Source organism: Mustela nivalis, assembly GCF_964662115.1.
Source record: "Mustela nivalis genome assembly, chromosome: 2".
NCBI lineage: Eukaryota > Metazoa > Chordata > Mammalia > Carnivora > Mustelidae > Mustela > Mustela nivalis.
In genome coordinates, this window is record NC_139021.1 from 35488477 (window position 1) to 35504023 (window position 15547).

The window sequence follows — 15547 nt, forward strand, 5'->3', positions numbered from 1 at the left end:
GTAGTTTGGTCTTACTGCTGTCCTTGAGACAAGCAACTGCTAATTCCCGTCTTTATGGCCTGAGGGTTTCTGCTTCATTACTCTGATTTAGAATTTACTTTAATTTTGTTCATTCCCCCCCCCTCCCCACCCCAGCTTCAGGGGATTGATTCCATCTCATCATCCTCCTTGAAAACAGAAGGGAACTTTGATGTTTGTAGTATTTAATTTGATATTAAGCATATATATTTTTTTTTTAGGTAGCACAGATTTTAATTTGGCTTGGGAGGAATGGAGTGTTTAGCCACTATATTGCAGCAGTTTCCATGGTATTAGCACATTTTTGTGCAACAGGTCATTCTTAATTTGTTCTTTCTGAATCAGAAACGTGTATCTGCAAAAATGTAGTACCGGTTGTCATTTGTCATTGATTTAGTTTTGCATTTAATGTGACATAAGTAGTAACGTGTTATAGAATAGTCTTTTTTTTTTTAATTCATGTATTTGACAGAGAGGATACAAGCAAGGGGAGCTGCGGACAGAGGGAGAGGGAGAAGCAGACTCCCTGCAGCAGGGAGCCTGATGCAAGGGGCTCATTCCCAGGACCCTGGGATCATGATCTGAGCCAGATGCAGTTGTTTAACCAACTGAACCACTCAGGCGTTCTATAGAATAGTCTTATATCTTGCCACAGTTCATTTTTTGTTTTCTGTTGGCTTATTTATTTATTGCTACAGTTTGTCTCCTGAGGCAACAAAGCATGGATATATAGCTGATTGGGTATCAGTATGATCCTATGATATGGACATGCACATTTGTTTACACTCGAATAAATTATACTAAAAGGTTTCAGCATATAAACTTCTGCGACTCTGTTTTGATAGTATTTGTTGTGAGCATTTTTCCCTTCTCCCCCCAAAAAAAATACGCTTACAGTGGTGTTAGCCACAGGTACGATGGCAAGGTAAGACTGTAAGGACAGTCTGTCAGATGTTAATATGTAGAGTTGAATAGACCAAAAATAAGACTTTGTTCAGTGGTTTGACACTGAACATGCCTGTTCATTTCTTTTAAATGTAGGAAAGACCCTATTGCATTAGTTTGCAAAGAGTACTCAATTTTGTTTTAGTGGAGGTTAATTCCTATCTTAGAAAACAAGTTTTGGGATCTAAGAGGATTTTTGTTTGTTTAAATTAGCAGTATTACCAAGGAACCTACTCTGAGTTGAGTGGGTTTCATCTTAATGGATTAATTACAAATGCTTTTCTGAGAAAAACCTACTTGTGATCCAAGACTCATGAACTGTCTGCTTATAACTTTTTTGCTTCTTTAAACATATAATAAACACGATTGCCCAGAGTTTAGGGAGGACATAGACATAAAATTGGACCACATTTTAACATTTAACCCAGAGACATTTGGTGAAATCCTACCCCAAATGATTTATTTGTAAAATGTGACTCTGTGAAATTGACAGTTGAGGGCAGTATTACATACAGGCAGGCTGTAGTATACTTAGAACAAATTCTCAATTCAGTAATTTGAGTATTTTACTACTGTGTTTGGAAAAATATTCAGAAATAGGACTTCCTGAAGTGATCCTGTTCTTTGTTATGAGTAATGAATTTTCCCTCCAGTTTCCCCTTTGGTTGCTTTCATCTGATAGAGGGTCTTGTCATCCAACTTGTAAGATCACAGGGATAAGACTTAAAGAATAATCTTGTGTAATTTTTCTAAAAATAAAGGAAGCTAAAGTGTGTACTACCTTTAAAGGGATGATAGAATCTAAATCTAGCACAGGCAATGTAAACTTTTGGGGTTTGAAATTTTTATTCATTTTATGACTTGGGGCAAGTTATTCCATCTCTGTGACTGTTTCTACATCTTCAGAATGGGAATGATGATAGTATCTACCTCAAGGATGTTTTTTGTTTTTGTTTTTAAAGATTTTATTTATTTATTTATTTGACAGAGATCACAAGTAGGCAGGGGGTGGGGGGCAGGCTCCCTGCTGAGCAGGGAGCCCAGTGTGGGGCTCAGTCCCAGGACTGCAAGATCATGACCTGAGCCAAAGGCAGAGGCTTAACCACTGAGCCACCCAGGTGTCCCTACCTCAAGGACATTTTGAGAATTATTGAGTTAACACACATGGTGATAATAAATAGCAAATATACGGCTTACCTTTTTTTGTACCTGATAATTGTTTCATTGTGGTTTGATTTATTAATTTTGAGGTTAAACATAAGACTTACTTAACTGCTTAAATTTCTTAATATTTATTTCATAAGCTCCCTATGCTTTTGAAAAAGAAATATATGTGATATGTAATATACATGTATAGAAATAAAAGAAATACATATTTAGTAAAAATTTTAATAAAAGCCCCTGCTCTTAAAAGAATCTTGATAACTTAGGGAAGTGGTCACATACACAAATAATGTAACAAAGACTTCAAGTTTGGTTGACTATAAAAGAGCTGGTCTTAAGCTTTTTTTAAAAAGCAACTGATAAAATCTAGTCCTACTAGGAAGTTTATAATCCTAGACAGTGTGCATATGCACATTAAGAAACACTAAAAATGATGTGTTTTAAGCAAAAAGTGTTTTGTGGTGGAAATACTGAGAAATGGGGCCTTGGTTGGTGGTCAGCCCAGATCAAGGTTGATGCCAACTATAAAAAGGGTTGTGTGTCAGGAAAGGAGGAGGAAAGCCCCTGAGAATGGTAGAAAAATTTTAACAGTTGTTCTTTGGTGCTCTATATATTCTTTTTGATACTTCTACAATTTACCATTTTATCATTAGGAGCTACATTTTGAATGTGAGGTAAAATATAGATTACCCTGGGATTATTTTGCCTAGTATTAAGGATCCAAAGGTAGACAGTTCTCTGAACCTGATTTAATTTATCAGTTTTTCATCCCACTTACTGTGAGTCCTTTCACCCAGTTGCTTTTTCTAAAGATATACATACAAAATGTTTTAGAACAACAGGCCTTTTTTTTTTTTTTTAAGATTTTTATTTATTTATTTGACAGATCACAAATAGGCAGAGGCAGGCAGAGAGAGAGGAAGAAGCAGGCTCCCCACTGATCAGAGAGCCCAATACAGGACTGGATCCCAGGACCCGAGACAACGTCAGAGGCGTTAACCCACTGAGCCACCCAGGTGCCCCAAACAACAGGCTTTTTATCAGCATTAAGTTTTCTGCAGATACCTTTTGATTCATTTTAGGGAAAATTTAAGGAGCAGCTACTCTAGCTTTCAACAGGAATTAGGATGAATATTTAAGGCTTGCTTTAACGTTCCTTAACACCAGGGTTAATATATCTTGTTTTTCTCAAATTCGGTGATTTTTTTTAGAAACTGAATGGTGAAGATTGCCATTTATTTATTAATGGAAAATGCATTCAGCTAAGTGGTTACACACCTTTGTGATCCCATCCTTGAAGTTAAGCGGCTCTGTCTTTTCCTAGATTACCATATTCATAGGACACCTAAAATTTTACTCTTGTAGGCCAACATTTCATAGAAGGATGAGTTTAAGTCAAAATGTCTGCAAATTAATTTTTGGCAGTGGCCTGATTAATTAGCATTTCTGGTGGAGCATTTTTCTTATTGGTTGTTTGGAAGCAACTGCGGTTGAAAGAGGCCATTCCAGCCACAAGGGGGAGCAAGAGACTAATTTCCAAGTTGGTGGGCCCCAAATGCAACAAAAAGCCTGCTTGCTTTTTAGAATTTTAGATGTAGGAATGATAAAAGGCTCAGTGGCTCTGCAGAATAAAGTGAAAATTCTGGTAAAATTCTCTGCACAAGGAAATTGTGCAAGACTAGAAATTCAAACTTAAACGATGTGCTTAAAATTGGAATTAAATTTCTTATTGAGGGTGTTATTAAAAATGACTTTAGGATGTTATGAGTTTTGTAATTAATAAATAAATTGGAAGTTGAGCTTTATAGAATCACTGAATTTTAGGCTTGAAGCTGCGTCCATTCTAGATTTTTTATTTTCGCAGGTGAGGAACTGAAGCTCAGAGGTTCAGTGACTTACATTAGGTCATACCGTAAACATAGTATTTAGTCTTTTCCTGTATCACCTTAGTTGTAGATTGAGACATGTTTATTCTGGGTAAATGCGTAAGGTTTTAGGAGGGATTGAGGATTGTGCGAATAACTGGATAAAATTAACAACTTCAATTTCACTAAAAACAATGGCTTCAGTTTTAGGCTGTTATTTTAGGATTCTGTACCTAAATGAAAGTATTGAGAATCTCATTTGTGAAAGCCTTTGTGCCTCAGCTTCCTGCCCCCTTTTTTTCTTTTAACCACTGGCATTTTTCATGCATGATTTGTATGAAGTAGAATATCTGTATCCTAACCTCTCTCTATTCGTTTTCATGGAAGAGGGCCATGGTAGTACAGTCTAAAACAGGAATGGGTTATGGAAGCTTGATCTTTCCCATTCACATATTTGGTGAAGTTAAGTCAAAGGAGACATCCTCTAGGTATATTTTCAAATTGCAGTCTATAAATGTCTCACTAGGGGTTCTTTTGCTTTGATATTCAGGGGCTATTTACTATTTGCTAAAGACATTTTATGTATATTTATTTTAATAGAAATTAAATTTAGCATTATTAGGGGAATACTTTTTAAGAAAAAGTGGGAGCCTGCTTTTTATCCCTCATATTTTTGTTTACAGATGTATCAGCACTTTTTTTCTCCTAAATACAACTTTTTACCAATCCAGTAAGGAAGTTTGAAAAACACAGTTTAGCAAAAAAGGATATAAAGGTGGAGAACAAACTCACTGGTATTGTTATGTTTTAAAAGTAGTCACTCTTAGAAAGAATTTTTTTAACTTATTTTTATATAATATTAAATAACCAAAAGGAAAAATAACTTTTTTCTAACCTGTGTTAGTTAAATTCTTTCTAACCAGTTACCCTATTTTGAACTTTCGATTTTGAAATAATTCCAAACTTAGGGAAAAAATATATACCCTTTACCTGACTCCCTAAATATTAGCATGTCCTATATAACCACAGTATAATTGTCAAAATTAGCATTTTGTAAAATAACTGATGAAATAAACTCTATAACCTATACAGTTTATTCACAGGCAATACCACTTATAACCTCCTGGTTCACTGTACTGGTGGTCTTAATTTTGTTGACTGTCCCTCAGTTTGGATTTCTCTGGTGAGTTCTTATAATTCAGATTGTGCATTTGAGGAAGAATTCCATTTCCTAGAAGTGATAATTGTGTCCTCTAGGAGATATATGATACTGTCCTGTATCTAGATAGGATACTAATTTAAACCACTGAGGACTTGTAGAAATCAGTTGAGTTTTTTAAAGATATATGCCCTGTTGTATGATTGTTCTGTCAAAGGTTATGAACTGAATGTATTTTGCCAAAGTACTTTCTGAATGGATTATGTCATTTTCTGATGGATTCTTCTTTGAAGAGGGGAAGATGTCTCTGTTCTATCACTTGTAATTTTACTTTGAAATACATAGTTCATTAGCTAGCTGGCTTCATGTATTCTAATTGGCAAGCCCAGATCACAGCACATAGGCCAGTGATTTAATTGAAGTGCATAGTCCCTGTTCTTTAGGGCTGAATAAATGTATAAATACTTGATAACGGGTGTTCGTTGATTTTTAGAGCTTAGTCTAAGGACCCTTTGTCTATAAATTCTGATTCTCATTTAGGAAAGAAAGGAAGAAAAAGTAAACTTGAATTTAAAGAAAAACTAAGGAATAGCGGTGGGATAGGAAGTGCATTAGAGAAGTTTCCCTGGAATAAAATTTGGTTTTGAAATTAATGTTGGAGTGAAAAGCAGGAATACTTTCTCTCTGGATTTTTGTCCCTCTTAGTGTCCTTCAGGGTTATCACATAGAACCCTGGAGCTTATCCAGGGGTCCTGCAAGCATATTAGGATATATATGTACCTAGCCTGCCCCTTGGCTATTTCTGGATATAGTTGGCCCTTGAATGATGTGGGGGTTGAGGTGCAGACCACCCCCAATGCAGTTAAAAATTGTGTGACTCCCCAAAAACTTAACAGCCTGCTGTTGATTAGAAGCTTGACTAGTAACATAAACAGTCTTTTAACACGTTTAGTATGCTATATGTTTTGTACAATGTATTCTTAAACTAGAGAAAATACAGTGTTATTAAGAAAATCATAAGAAAGAGAAACATGTCATTTTTTTTTTAAGATTTTATTTATTTGGCAGAGAGAGATCACAAGTAGGCAGAGCATCAGGGGGTTGGGGGGAGCAGGCTCCCTGCTGAGCAGAAAACCCAGTGCAGGGCTCACTCCGAGGACCCTAAGATCATGACATGTGCTGAAGGCAGGGGCTTAACCCACTGAGCCATCCAGTCACCCCCAGAAACGTCATTTTTGAGCAATGTCTTAAGTCTTCAGAGAGGACAATATAGTTTTTTTGGTTTATTGGGTTTTTTTGCAGAGTAATCATGATCTAAGGTATAATACTAACCTTAAGAATTGGTATTATACCAATGATAAACATATAAAATGTCTTTCATATTTTAACTAGAAGTTCAGTGAGATGATCAACTCTTGATAGTTTTCAGGTTGCTAAACTCAGTTTATTTCCTCCTTTACTCAAGATTATTCTATGTTTCTTCTGTTTTATCAAAGTGAAGCTGTTTGAACTATGCATATGTAATTCAGCCTGGGAATTTAATATTTAAGTGCTTAATATGTATAAAACTTGAGTCTTTAAAGAGCCTAGAAGTAGGTTAAGAATAGATACGTATGTGAAAAGTTGAAGGTATAAAATTAAATTTTTTTTATTTTAAATTATAATTACTCTGGATAATAATTTAGGTGTTACAGAGCACATAGGATACGAAGTAAAAAAATAAAGATTTCTGATTTTTGTCCTGCCTGCTCAGAGGTAATCTGTTTTAGTCCTAGTCCTATTTTTATCCTTCTGGGAATTTATCATTCCTATGCAAACAATTCTATCCTTGAAGAAGACTCATGAGTTAGTATTTATACACAAAGTATTCTGAGGGCACCTGGCTGACTCAGTGGAGTATGGGACTCTTGATTTTAGAGTTGTAAGCTCAAGCCCCATGTTGGGTGTAGGGATTGCTTAAAAATAAGAAACAAGCAAAACCAAGGAAGCCCCCCCCTCAGAAAATAATTCTGTAAGTTGTGCATACACGGACTAGCACACATACATGCACTTTGTTGTGTGTCTTACGCTTCATTCCATACTGACACACACCTCGTGTTTTTTTTTAATGTTTTATAGTGTTATATGTGGGTGTCATATAATTTATTTAACTAGTCTATTATTGACAGAAGTAGGATATTTCCTTTTTTTCTTTAATTAAAAGCTCTTGGGGCACCTAGATGTCTCATTTGGTTAAGCATCAAACTCTGAATTTCAGCTCAGATCATGATCTTAGGGCTGTGGGATTGAGCCCCATGTTGGGCTCTGCTCAGTGCAGTCTCTCTTGTCCCTCTCCCTCTGCTCCAGTCTTTGCTTGTCTTGTTTGCTCATTTGCTTGCTTGCTCTATCTTTAAATAAAACCTTAAAAAAAAAAAATCTTCACTTAACACTAGAGGTATAGAAAATGAAGGCCTTAACTGGATAGTTTTAAGAATTAGCTTTAGGGAGAATGTTGAATTAGAGCTGGATATTGAAAGGTGGATGGTATTTTAACACAGATAACTTTAAATCAATAGTTCTTAAGAGTGATGCGTAGGCTCCTTGTAGAGGGGGTCTGTGAGGTCACAATTATCTTCATGATAATACTGAGTCACCATTGACTCCACTGTGTGGACATTAGGACTGATGGAAAAAAGTGCCGGTCCCAATACTAAATAAAGATAGTGGCACCATATTGTATTAATAATTTATATATCCCTCACCACCACCCATCTAGTTTGGCCGGGGTGGGGGGTAAATACTGGCTTTACTTACTGTTCTTGAAGCTATAAAATCATTACTAGCCCTTATGTAGATATCTTTTTAGTATTCTGAGGCATAATGGGAAGTCTAGCAGTTATGTCCAGGAAAATTTGGGGTTTTTATTTTGTTATTTATTTTTTGGGTAAGATTTCATTTATTTATTTGACAGACAGAGATCACAAGTAGGCAGAGAGGCAGGCAGAGAGAGAGAGGGAAGCAGCTCCCCACTGAGCAGAGAGACCGATGTGGGGCTTGACCCCAGGACCCCGGGATCATGACCTGAGTTGAAGGCAGAGGCCTCAACCCACCGAACCACCCAGGTGCCCCAAGGAAAAGTTTTTGTGATTATTTGAATCATGAGCTTAACTAGCTGCTCCCTTATTTCCCCCATTTATTTTTTAATTTTTTAAAAGATTTTATTTATTTATTTCGAGAGAGAATGCCCAAGCAAGGGGAGCAGCAGGCAGAGGGAGAGGGAGGAGCAGGGAGCCCAATGCGGAACTCAATCCCAGGAGCCTGGGATCGTGACTTGAGCTGAAGGCAGATGCTTAACCGACTGAGCTACCCAGGTACCCCAAAAGTGTAAGTTTAGAGAGCAGTATTAAGTACTGTGGTTGGGAGGAATAAGTTAGCATTTTTGAAACATAAGGAAATAGAGCACCTGAGAGGAAGAGAGTCTGGAACTAAGGTGGGTTTCTGGGTTGGCTGGTTAAGGTGTCATTTTAAAGTTAATTATCTGTAGTCCAAGTATTTCCTTTGATAACTTATACTTGATTAGTTTAGACAATACTTGAAAGAAAATGGCTGGAGAATGCTGGATCAGATTATACTGTTCTGTCCTCCAAAGGGTATCCCTTCTTGCTCTCTTCTAAATGCTTTCTATATATTAACTCATGTAATCCTCTCAACACCTTTGTATATTATATCTACTAATAGTTTTACAGTTGAGAAATCTGAGGCCCAGGGAGATTTCAGAACTTTGTCAAGGTGATGGAGCTAGTAAGCACAAGTCCGCTATAAAAAGAATAATTAAGGAAAACGATACCTTCCCTTTAAAAAAAAAAAAAAAGATTTTATTTATTTATGTGATAGAGACCACAAATAGGCAAAGAGGCAGGCAGAGACAGACAGGGAAGCAGACTCCCCACTGAGCAGAGAGCCTGATGCGGGGCATGATCCCAGGACCCCAGGACCATGACCCGAGCTGAAGGCAGAGGCTTTAACCCATTGAGCCACCCAGGCACCCTGATACCTTTCCTTTGATATGACAGTACTGCTTTAAAATGAAAGCTCTTTGCATGTTATTTCACCCCCTTAATAGTTACACAAATTTAGATTATTGACCTCAGAGTGTTAAAATGAGATTATTTGAATGTCAAAATCTCATATGTTATATCTGAATAGAGTGCCTGCTCTCAGGAACTGTGATTGGTGCTCTTCTGTTTACACTGTCATTTAAACCTCATAGCAGCCTTTTGAAGTAGTTCATGTAGATCATTTTATATAAATTTTCATTTAGTTTTATAGATTAGCTCTAAGATAGAAATTTGCCCAGTATCTCAAAATTAATGATGAGCGAGGCATTCAGAATCTGTCTGATTTTAGAGTTTATGCTTTATTACACCAAGCTGATGTTCTAGGAAATGCTTGAATACCCAGAGGTTAGGGTCTTGCACCAATTCCGGTAGTAGTTTTGATGATCTGTGTGGCTTCTAGTCCCAATTGTTGCCTGAAGTTTTGATATTTTACTCTTCCTCTTAATTTGAGACTGGAATCATACTAAAGAACCAATAATAACGATGTATTAGTAGAATAGAGATAGGTTTTTCAGTTTATAAACCTTTTATTAGAAATATTTGACGACAGTCAGGATTGAATGTTGAAGTTTTTGTTAATGAAGGCAGGTTGAACCTACCCCAGGAAGGGCATTGATGGTATGTAGCTCATCCTTTGATCAAAGCATGTGTTAGAAACTTGCTTATATATTCTGCTTTGGTAAATTGACAGGTTGAGGGAGGATCATTACTTGACCCCATATATCTTAAGTGTTTTTACAACCTAAGAAGTTAATTGTATTTGTAAAGAGAAAACTCTTATCTCTTAAGATCTCAAGGGTCACATAATTTATTTATTGATTAGATTAAATTTCAGTGCCTTCTCAAGAACATAACATTTAGCATTGGATTATGAACCATTTACAGAAAGATGTTGGATATGGGCTTCTAGTAGCATCTTGCTGCTTCCTCTCCCACTTTACCTTATTAGGTTGACTACTGTATAAGGTCAGAATATGAATTAACTCTAATTCTGCAAATTAATCATAGATATTTTTGCAGATGTTGGCCATGGCATTTTTAAAATACAGTGGTTGTCATCAAAAGCAGATTTTTTAAATTACTGAGGCAATACTGTGAATTTTTAAATCAAATTATATTTTAGCAAGATTCATACAGATTATGTAGCCTTAGGGTTTGAGTGTAAGATGTTCTTTAATTTTGTGTTTGACTTAAATATCCTTTTCCATTTTAATTACATTTGTCTTAGAAAGTTAATGTACTGTGTTATATGAAGAATTTTGTAAATGGAAGTACATCAGTGGTCAGTTTACCCTTTCTTTCATGGTTGGAAGTTGTAATATCTCATCTATCACTTATATAATACTATGTTGCCCAGAGTAATCATCACTTTCATTATACTATAATAGAGGAATGAAACTTATTAGAAGGTTGCATTATGTATTTAGTAGGATATTCTCTTAAGCTTCTGTATGTTTTGAAAATAGCTACTATTGGTCCTGTCTTCCATTTGACTTTTAAGTTTGTTCACCTCCAGTTTTTTCCTTGTCACTGCTGCTTTCTGGTAAATGCTGCTTCCTTTTTCATTTTCTTCTTATTCTTTCCATCTTGGTCTTTTCCATACATTTGGGTCTTTTCTGTGGCTTCTAAATCTGGAAAATGTAACTTTTATTTCTCTTTGGTCAGTTTGACAAATTAACATACTTAATCACCTCTTTAGTACTAAAACTAACTTAGTTGAATAAACTCTATCTCTTCCATAGCTTATGTTAGAGTTGAATGAAATTTTATAGAGATGTGCGAATCTCTGTAAAATACCCCAAGTGATCACCTTATTTTTCCTTAAAATCTCTAAGAGTAGATGGAACTATTTTGACTAGGTGGCTTATTCCAAGTTTGGACCACTCATACAAATCTCTTCTTAATGAGCAGAAATCTGTCTCTTGCTAAACTTAACTAGTCTTTTCTAGAACCATCATTTAAAGTCTAGCTTCTCTGCCATTTTTGCTTGCTTTCCTGGATCTTCTCCAGTTTGTGAATGCCTGTCTTGATACATTTTTTTGAAGAAGCAATATACTGTAGATTTGGTCTCATTAGTACATTATAGAACTAAAACATTTTCCTTAATATTGATTCCTAATTGTATTAGTAATGTCTTAGAATCACATTATCCTTTTTAGTAGGCATAGCACCCTATTGGGGCAGAAAAAAAAATGCGTAATTATAGTAGTACAGGTCAAATTGCCTAGTTGGAGTTGTACCTTCGCACATTAGTTGTGGTTTTGAGCACATTGCATAACGTAGCTGGGACCCATTTTCTTCTGTAGGGTACTTTAGTTTATCTCATGGGTGGGATTATGAAAGGATCAAATTAAATAATTTAAATATTGGAAGTGTCATCTTTATTATTGAAATAGCTTTGTAAACTTTTGTCTGTTGCTGGATGACCATTCAAAACATAGTAACTTAAAACAGTGATTTATTCTTTTTTATGATCCTCTGGTTTGCCTCAACTGCAGCTCTACGCGTGGTATTGGCTGGAGTCACTCCTGCTGCATTTGGCTGGGGCTGAAATATCCTAATGGTGTTACCTGACACGTCATATTCCTGGGGCTAGCTTGGCCTTTCTCTCCAGCAGGGTAGTTTGACTTTTTATATACTGGCCTAGAGTTCCAAAAGCAAAAGGGGAGGCTGCCTGTCCTCTTAAGGTTTAGGCTCAGAAATGGAACTCCGTCCCTTCCACTGCATTCTCTTGGTCAAAGCAAGTCATGAAAGTTAGCCCCAACTCAGGAGAAAGGAAGTGAATTCCATATCTTGACAGGAGGAGGAATGGCATATGTGGACAGGGACGGCAGGGGAATTAGTGAAGCCTGTCTTTGGAGACCGTTTTTTTTCTAGTCTGCTGAACCAAGTGTTAGCCCTTTATTTAATCTTTAATATCTAGTTTGTCTTCTTGTGTTTAAGTTTTAATGGTTCTTAGTGGTATGACATCAGAAGATATGATAGACAAAAGTATGCCATTTATCCTGTTCTCAGCTTTTTACTTGAACAGCTTTATTGAGGTATAACTAACATACTAAGAACTTCATGTATTTGTAGTGTTACAGTTTAATGAGCTTGCTTTCTCATCTTGTAGTCAGCATTTACTAGAAACATTTGTTTGTCACTGTTGATACTTAATTCTTGGTCCTTTTAGTCTATTGGTGGGGCAGTAAGCTGCTTGGTTACTTGCCAAGGAAGGTCTTGCCTTCCTATTATTTGTAATTTCTGGTTAATCTTTTTTAAAGTTGCTTTTGTTCTTGTTTTCGGTGTTCGGGCTTACGCAGTGTTCACTTTGGGGGGTGAGGTGCTCAACTACTGTTTAAAAAATTTTCCTTGTGAGTTACTGTAGTGTAAAACAGTGTTACTAAGGATACAGAATTAGTTCTCATAAAAGATGGGTTACCAAGGATGGGTTGTAACATTTCTTGTCACCTTGCCTTAGTAACTTCTACAAGTTGATGTACTTTAAAGTTTTACATCTTAAGTGATTGACTCTTGACTGCACCTGTTTGTGGTCTTCCTCTTGACATAAAATGGGTTAGTCATTGAAAAGTGAAGGACGTGAGTAGGCAATGTTATTCTCAGTTTCATTTTTCTTCCTTGCTAGACCACTTATGGACAAAGTTAGAGATAATCTTATTCACCATTATATTCTCAGTGTCTAGCATAGGCATTTAAGTATTTAGAGAATTAAGTGAATGTGAAAAATACATTGAAGTAGTAAAATATGAAATAGAAATGCATAGGTGAAAAATAACTTTCATGGTTGGGCTTAGTTATTGTTAGTTGTTTTATTTGAAGATATTTTAGTATATAATCTTACATATGTGAATGAGCCAGAGACTTGTATATGGAGCCTTCTTTAAATTTATGTATTATTCTCTTGCTGTTTGAAATTATTTGTGAATTCTGGTTAATCACATTATACTTTTCTTTAGTTAGACTTTGTAGTCTGAGCTTTACCTTAGCTAGTCAGAAATAGAATTTACCCTTTGTCTTCTGGAATGCCACCATTTAAACCTAGACTGACTCCAAAGCCATTAGGCTATACCATTTTCCATAGTTGAATGAATAATGTATTTGTATTAGGATATAAAACTTGAAAAGACCTACTCATTTGTTTAAGTGAAAAATTGATACTCACTTAAGTGAAAAATCCACTTATTATATTAAACGGAACTATGTTCTCTTTTTTATTATTATTTTGTAAGACTTAATTGTTTATTTGACAGATAGCAAGAGGGAACAAGAGCAGGGGGAGTGGGAGAGGGAGAAGCAGACTTCCTGCTGAGCAGGGATCCCGATGTGGGGCTCGATCCCAGGACCCTGGGATCATGACATGAGCTAAAAGCAGGTGCTTAACGACTGAGCCACCCAGGTGCCCCACTGTGTTTTGTTTTTTAGGCAGATCCCAAAAGAGCCGCCATAGTCAGTGTTCAAAGTGCTTATGTCCTAAAGAGCGTGGTGTTCAAAGGACAAAGCATTTGCAGCTGATAGGTCTTTGAATAAGAAGGTATGGGTATGGTGTAATAATGAAGTTTTTGTTATCCTAACCAAAGTGTTCATCTGATTTTAGGCCACTAGTTTCAGATATTGGTTAGTAACCACAGGAAACATAGTACTTTGACTTCTTACCTTGAACCACTTCCAGTAATGCAGTGCAGCTTGGCCTTAACTGCCATGTTGGCCCCTACCCATTTCATGTGGTATCTGTAGCTTCAAACTGTTTTGTATAAAAGTAGACTAAAACTGCTGCATAACTGCCAGAAAGATAGAAATCAAGAATTCGAAAACTCTTCTTGTAAAAATAGACTAGTTTGGGACTAAGCCCAGTTGAAAACTGATTTCACCTTGATTCCTGGGGTGTGTTTAGCTAGGAGGAAAATTTGGGGTGGTGAGAATGATTTTGTTATTTGAGTATTTTTATTAACATTTGCCTAATTGTACTACTGGAATTCTTTTTCCCTCTTAAAAAAAACCCACTAGTTTATAGTACCTTCTCCCCTTAATACAATGATCTGATTTTTTTGCTTTAAACCAATTGTAGAATGTAATTATTACTAACTAGCTTGTTAGGATTTAAATTAGTTTAGATTGTTAATAGTTTCAAACAAAATTATACAGGCTGAAACTTTAGCTGGTGTGATCTGTAAATGTGCATTTTATTAGCTAAAAATCACTTTAAGGAAATTAAAGGTTCACTTTTCAGATCTGTAATTCTCATAAACCTATCTACCACTGTCTCCACCACCCCACCCCACCCCACCCCACCCCGCCAGATTTGAGAGAGAGGGAGAGAGCGAGCAGGGTTAAGGTGAGGGAGAGAATCTCCAGCAGGCCCCCTGCTAAGTGGGAGCCTGGTGCAAGGCTGAATCTCACCATCCTGAGATCAGGACCTAAGCCAAAACCAGGAGTGCAATGCTTAACCAGCTGAGTCACTCAGGTGCCCCATACCACCGTCTTACTTTAATTAGGAACAGTGAAACTTCAAACAGCTTTTTACCTCTTGTGACTTTGCTTGAATTGTGTTCTTCTAAATAAAGTTAATTTTATTCTGCTTTCTCAGTTTGGGACTCTGGTAGTATCTCTTACATTATTGGTTTTTGCTTGAGGCATAATCCTCCAGAGTCCGAGAAGTTTAATCTCTTGTGTGCTTTCCATCCTAATGACTACCTTGAAAATGGAAAGTTTGTCACCTTGTTAGAAAAAGCTTGTTAGGAGCTGTCACTGTTTCACATTCACTGAAGCATATGATCGTTAACAGGATGTAGATAGATAGCACTGTGCAGGGTAGTCACATACTAAAAATGTGTCCTTAAGTAATGAACTCAACCTTAACTTCACTTTTTAAGTATTGCTATCCAAAGCATTCTGCTTTTAAACCACAAATTCATGAGTATACTGCAGCCAACTATTGTAGTACTGGCAATAATTGGGTATTAGAATTTTATATTGGGTATTAGAATACTTAGGCTGTATTACAATATGCTGTTAAGAAATGAGGATTTTTATTATTATTTTTTTTTATTCAGTCTTGTAAGTATTTTCTTCTTACTGTGACTGTTTCTTTTCTTCCAAAGTCTCTTTTGGAAAAGTTTTTGATCCCCAATGCTTCACAAGCAGAGAGCAAAGTCTTCTATTTGAAAATGAAAGGAGACTACTACCGTTACTTGGCAGAGGTTGCTGCTGGTGATGACAAGAAAGGTAAACTGTTTTTCAACATGTTTGTTGAACTTCTATAAAATAACATAGTATGGAAGTAGTCTCTCTGAAATGTA

General features: G+C 36.3%; 1 protein-coding gene across 4 annotated transcripts in view; it reads left to right on the plus strand.

The window, feature by feature from the left end:
• Nucleotides 1-15547, plus strand: part of YWHAZ (tyrosine 3-monooxygenase/tryptophan 5-monooxygenase activation protein zeta) — a 32806-nt gene that overhangs the window by 10931 nt on the left and 6328 nt on the right. For all 4 annotated transcript variants that reach the window (XM_082722756.1, XM_082722757.1, XM_082722755.1 and 1 more), the window contains one exon: nucleotides 15350-15473. In XM_082722756.1, coding sequence (XP_082578882.1) covers nucleotides 15350-15473 — 124 coding nt within the window. The remainder of the gene's footprint in view (nucleotides 1-15349; nucleotides 15474-15547) is intronic.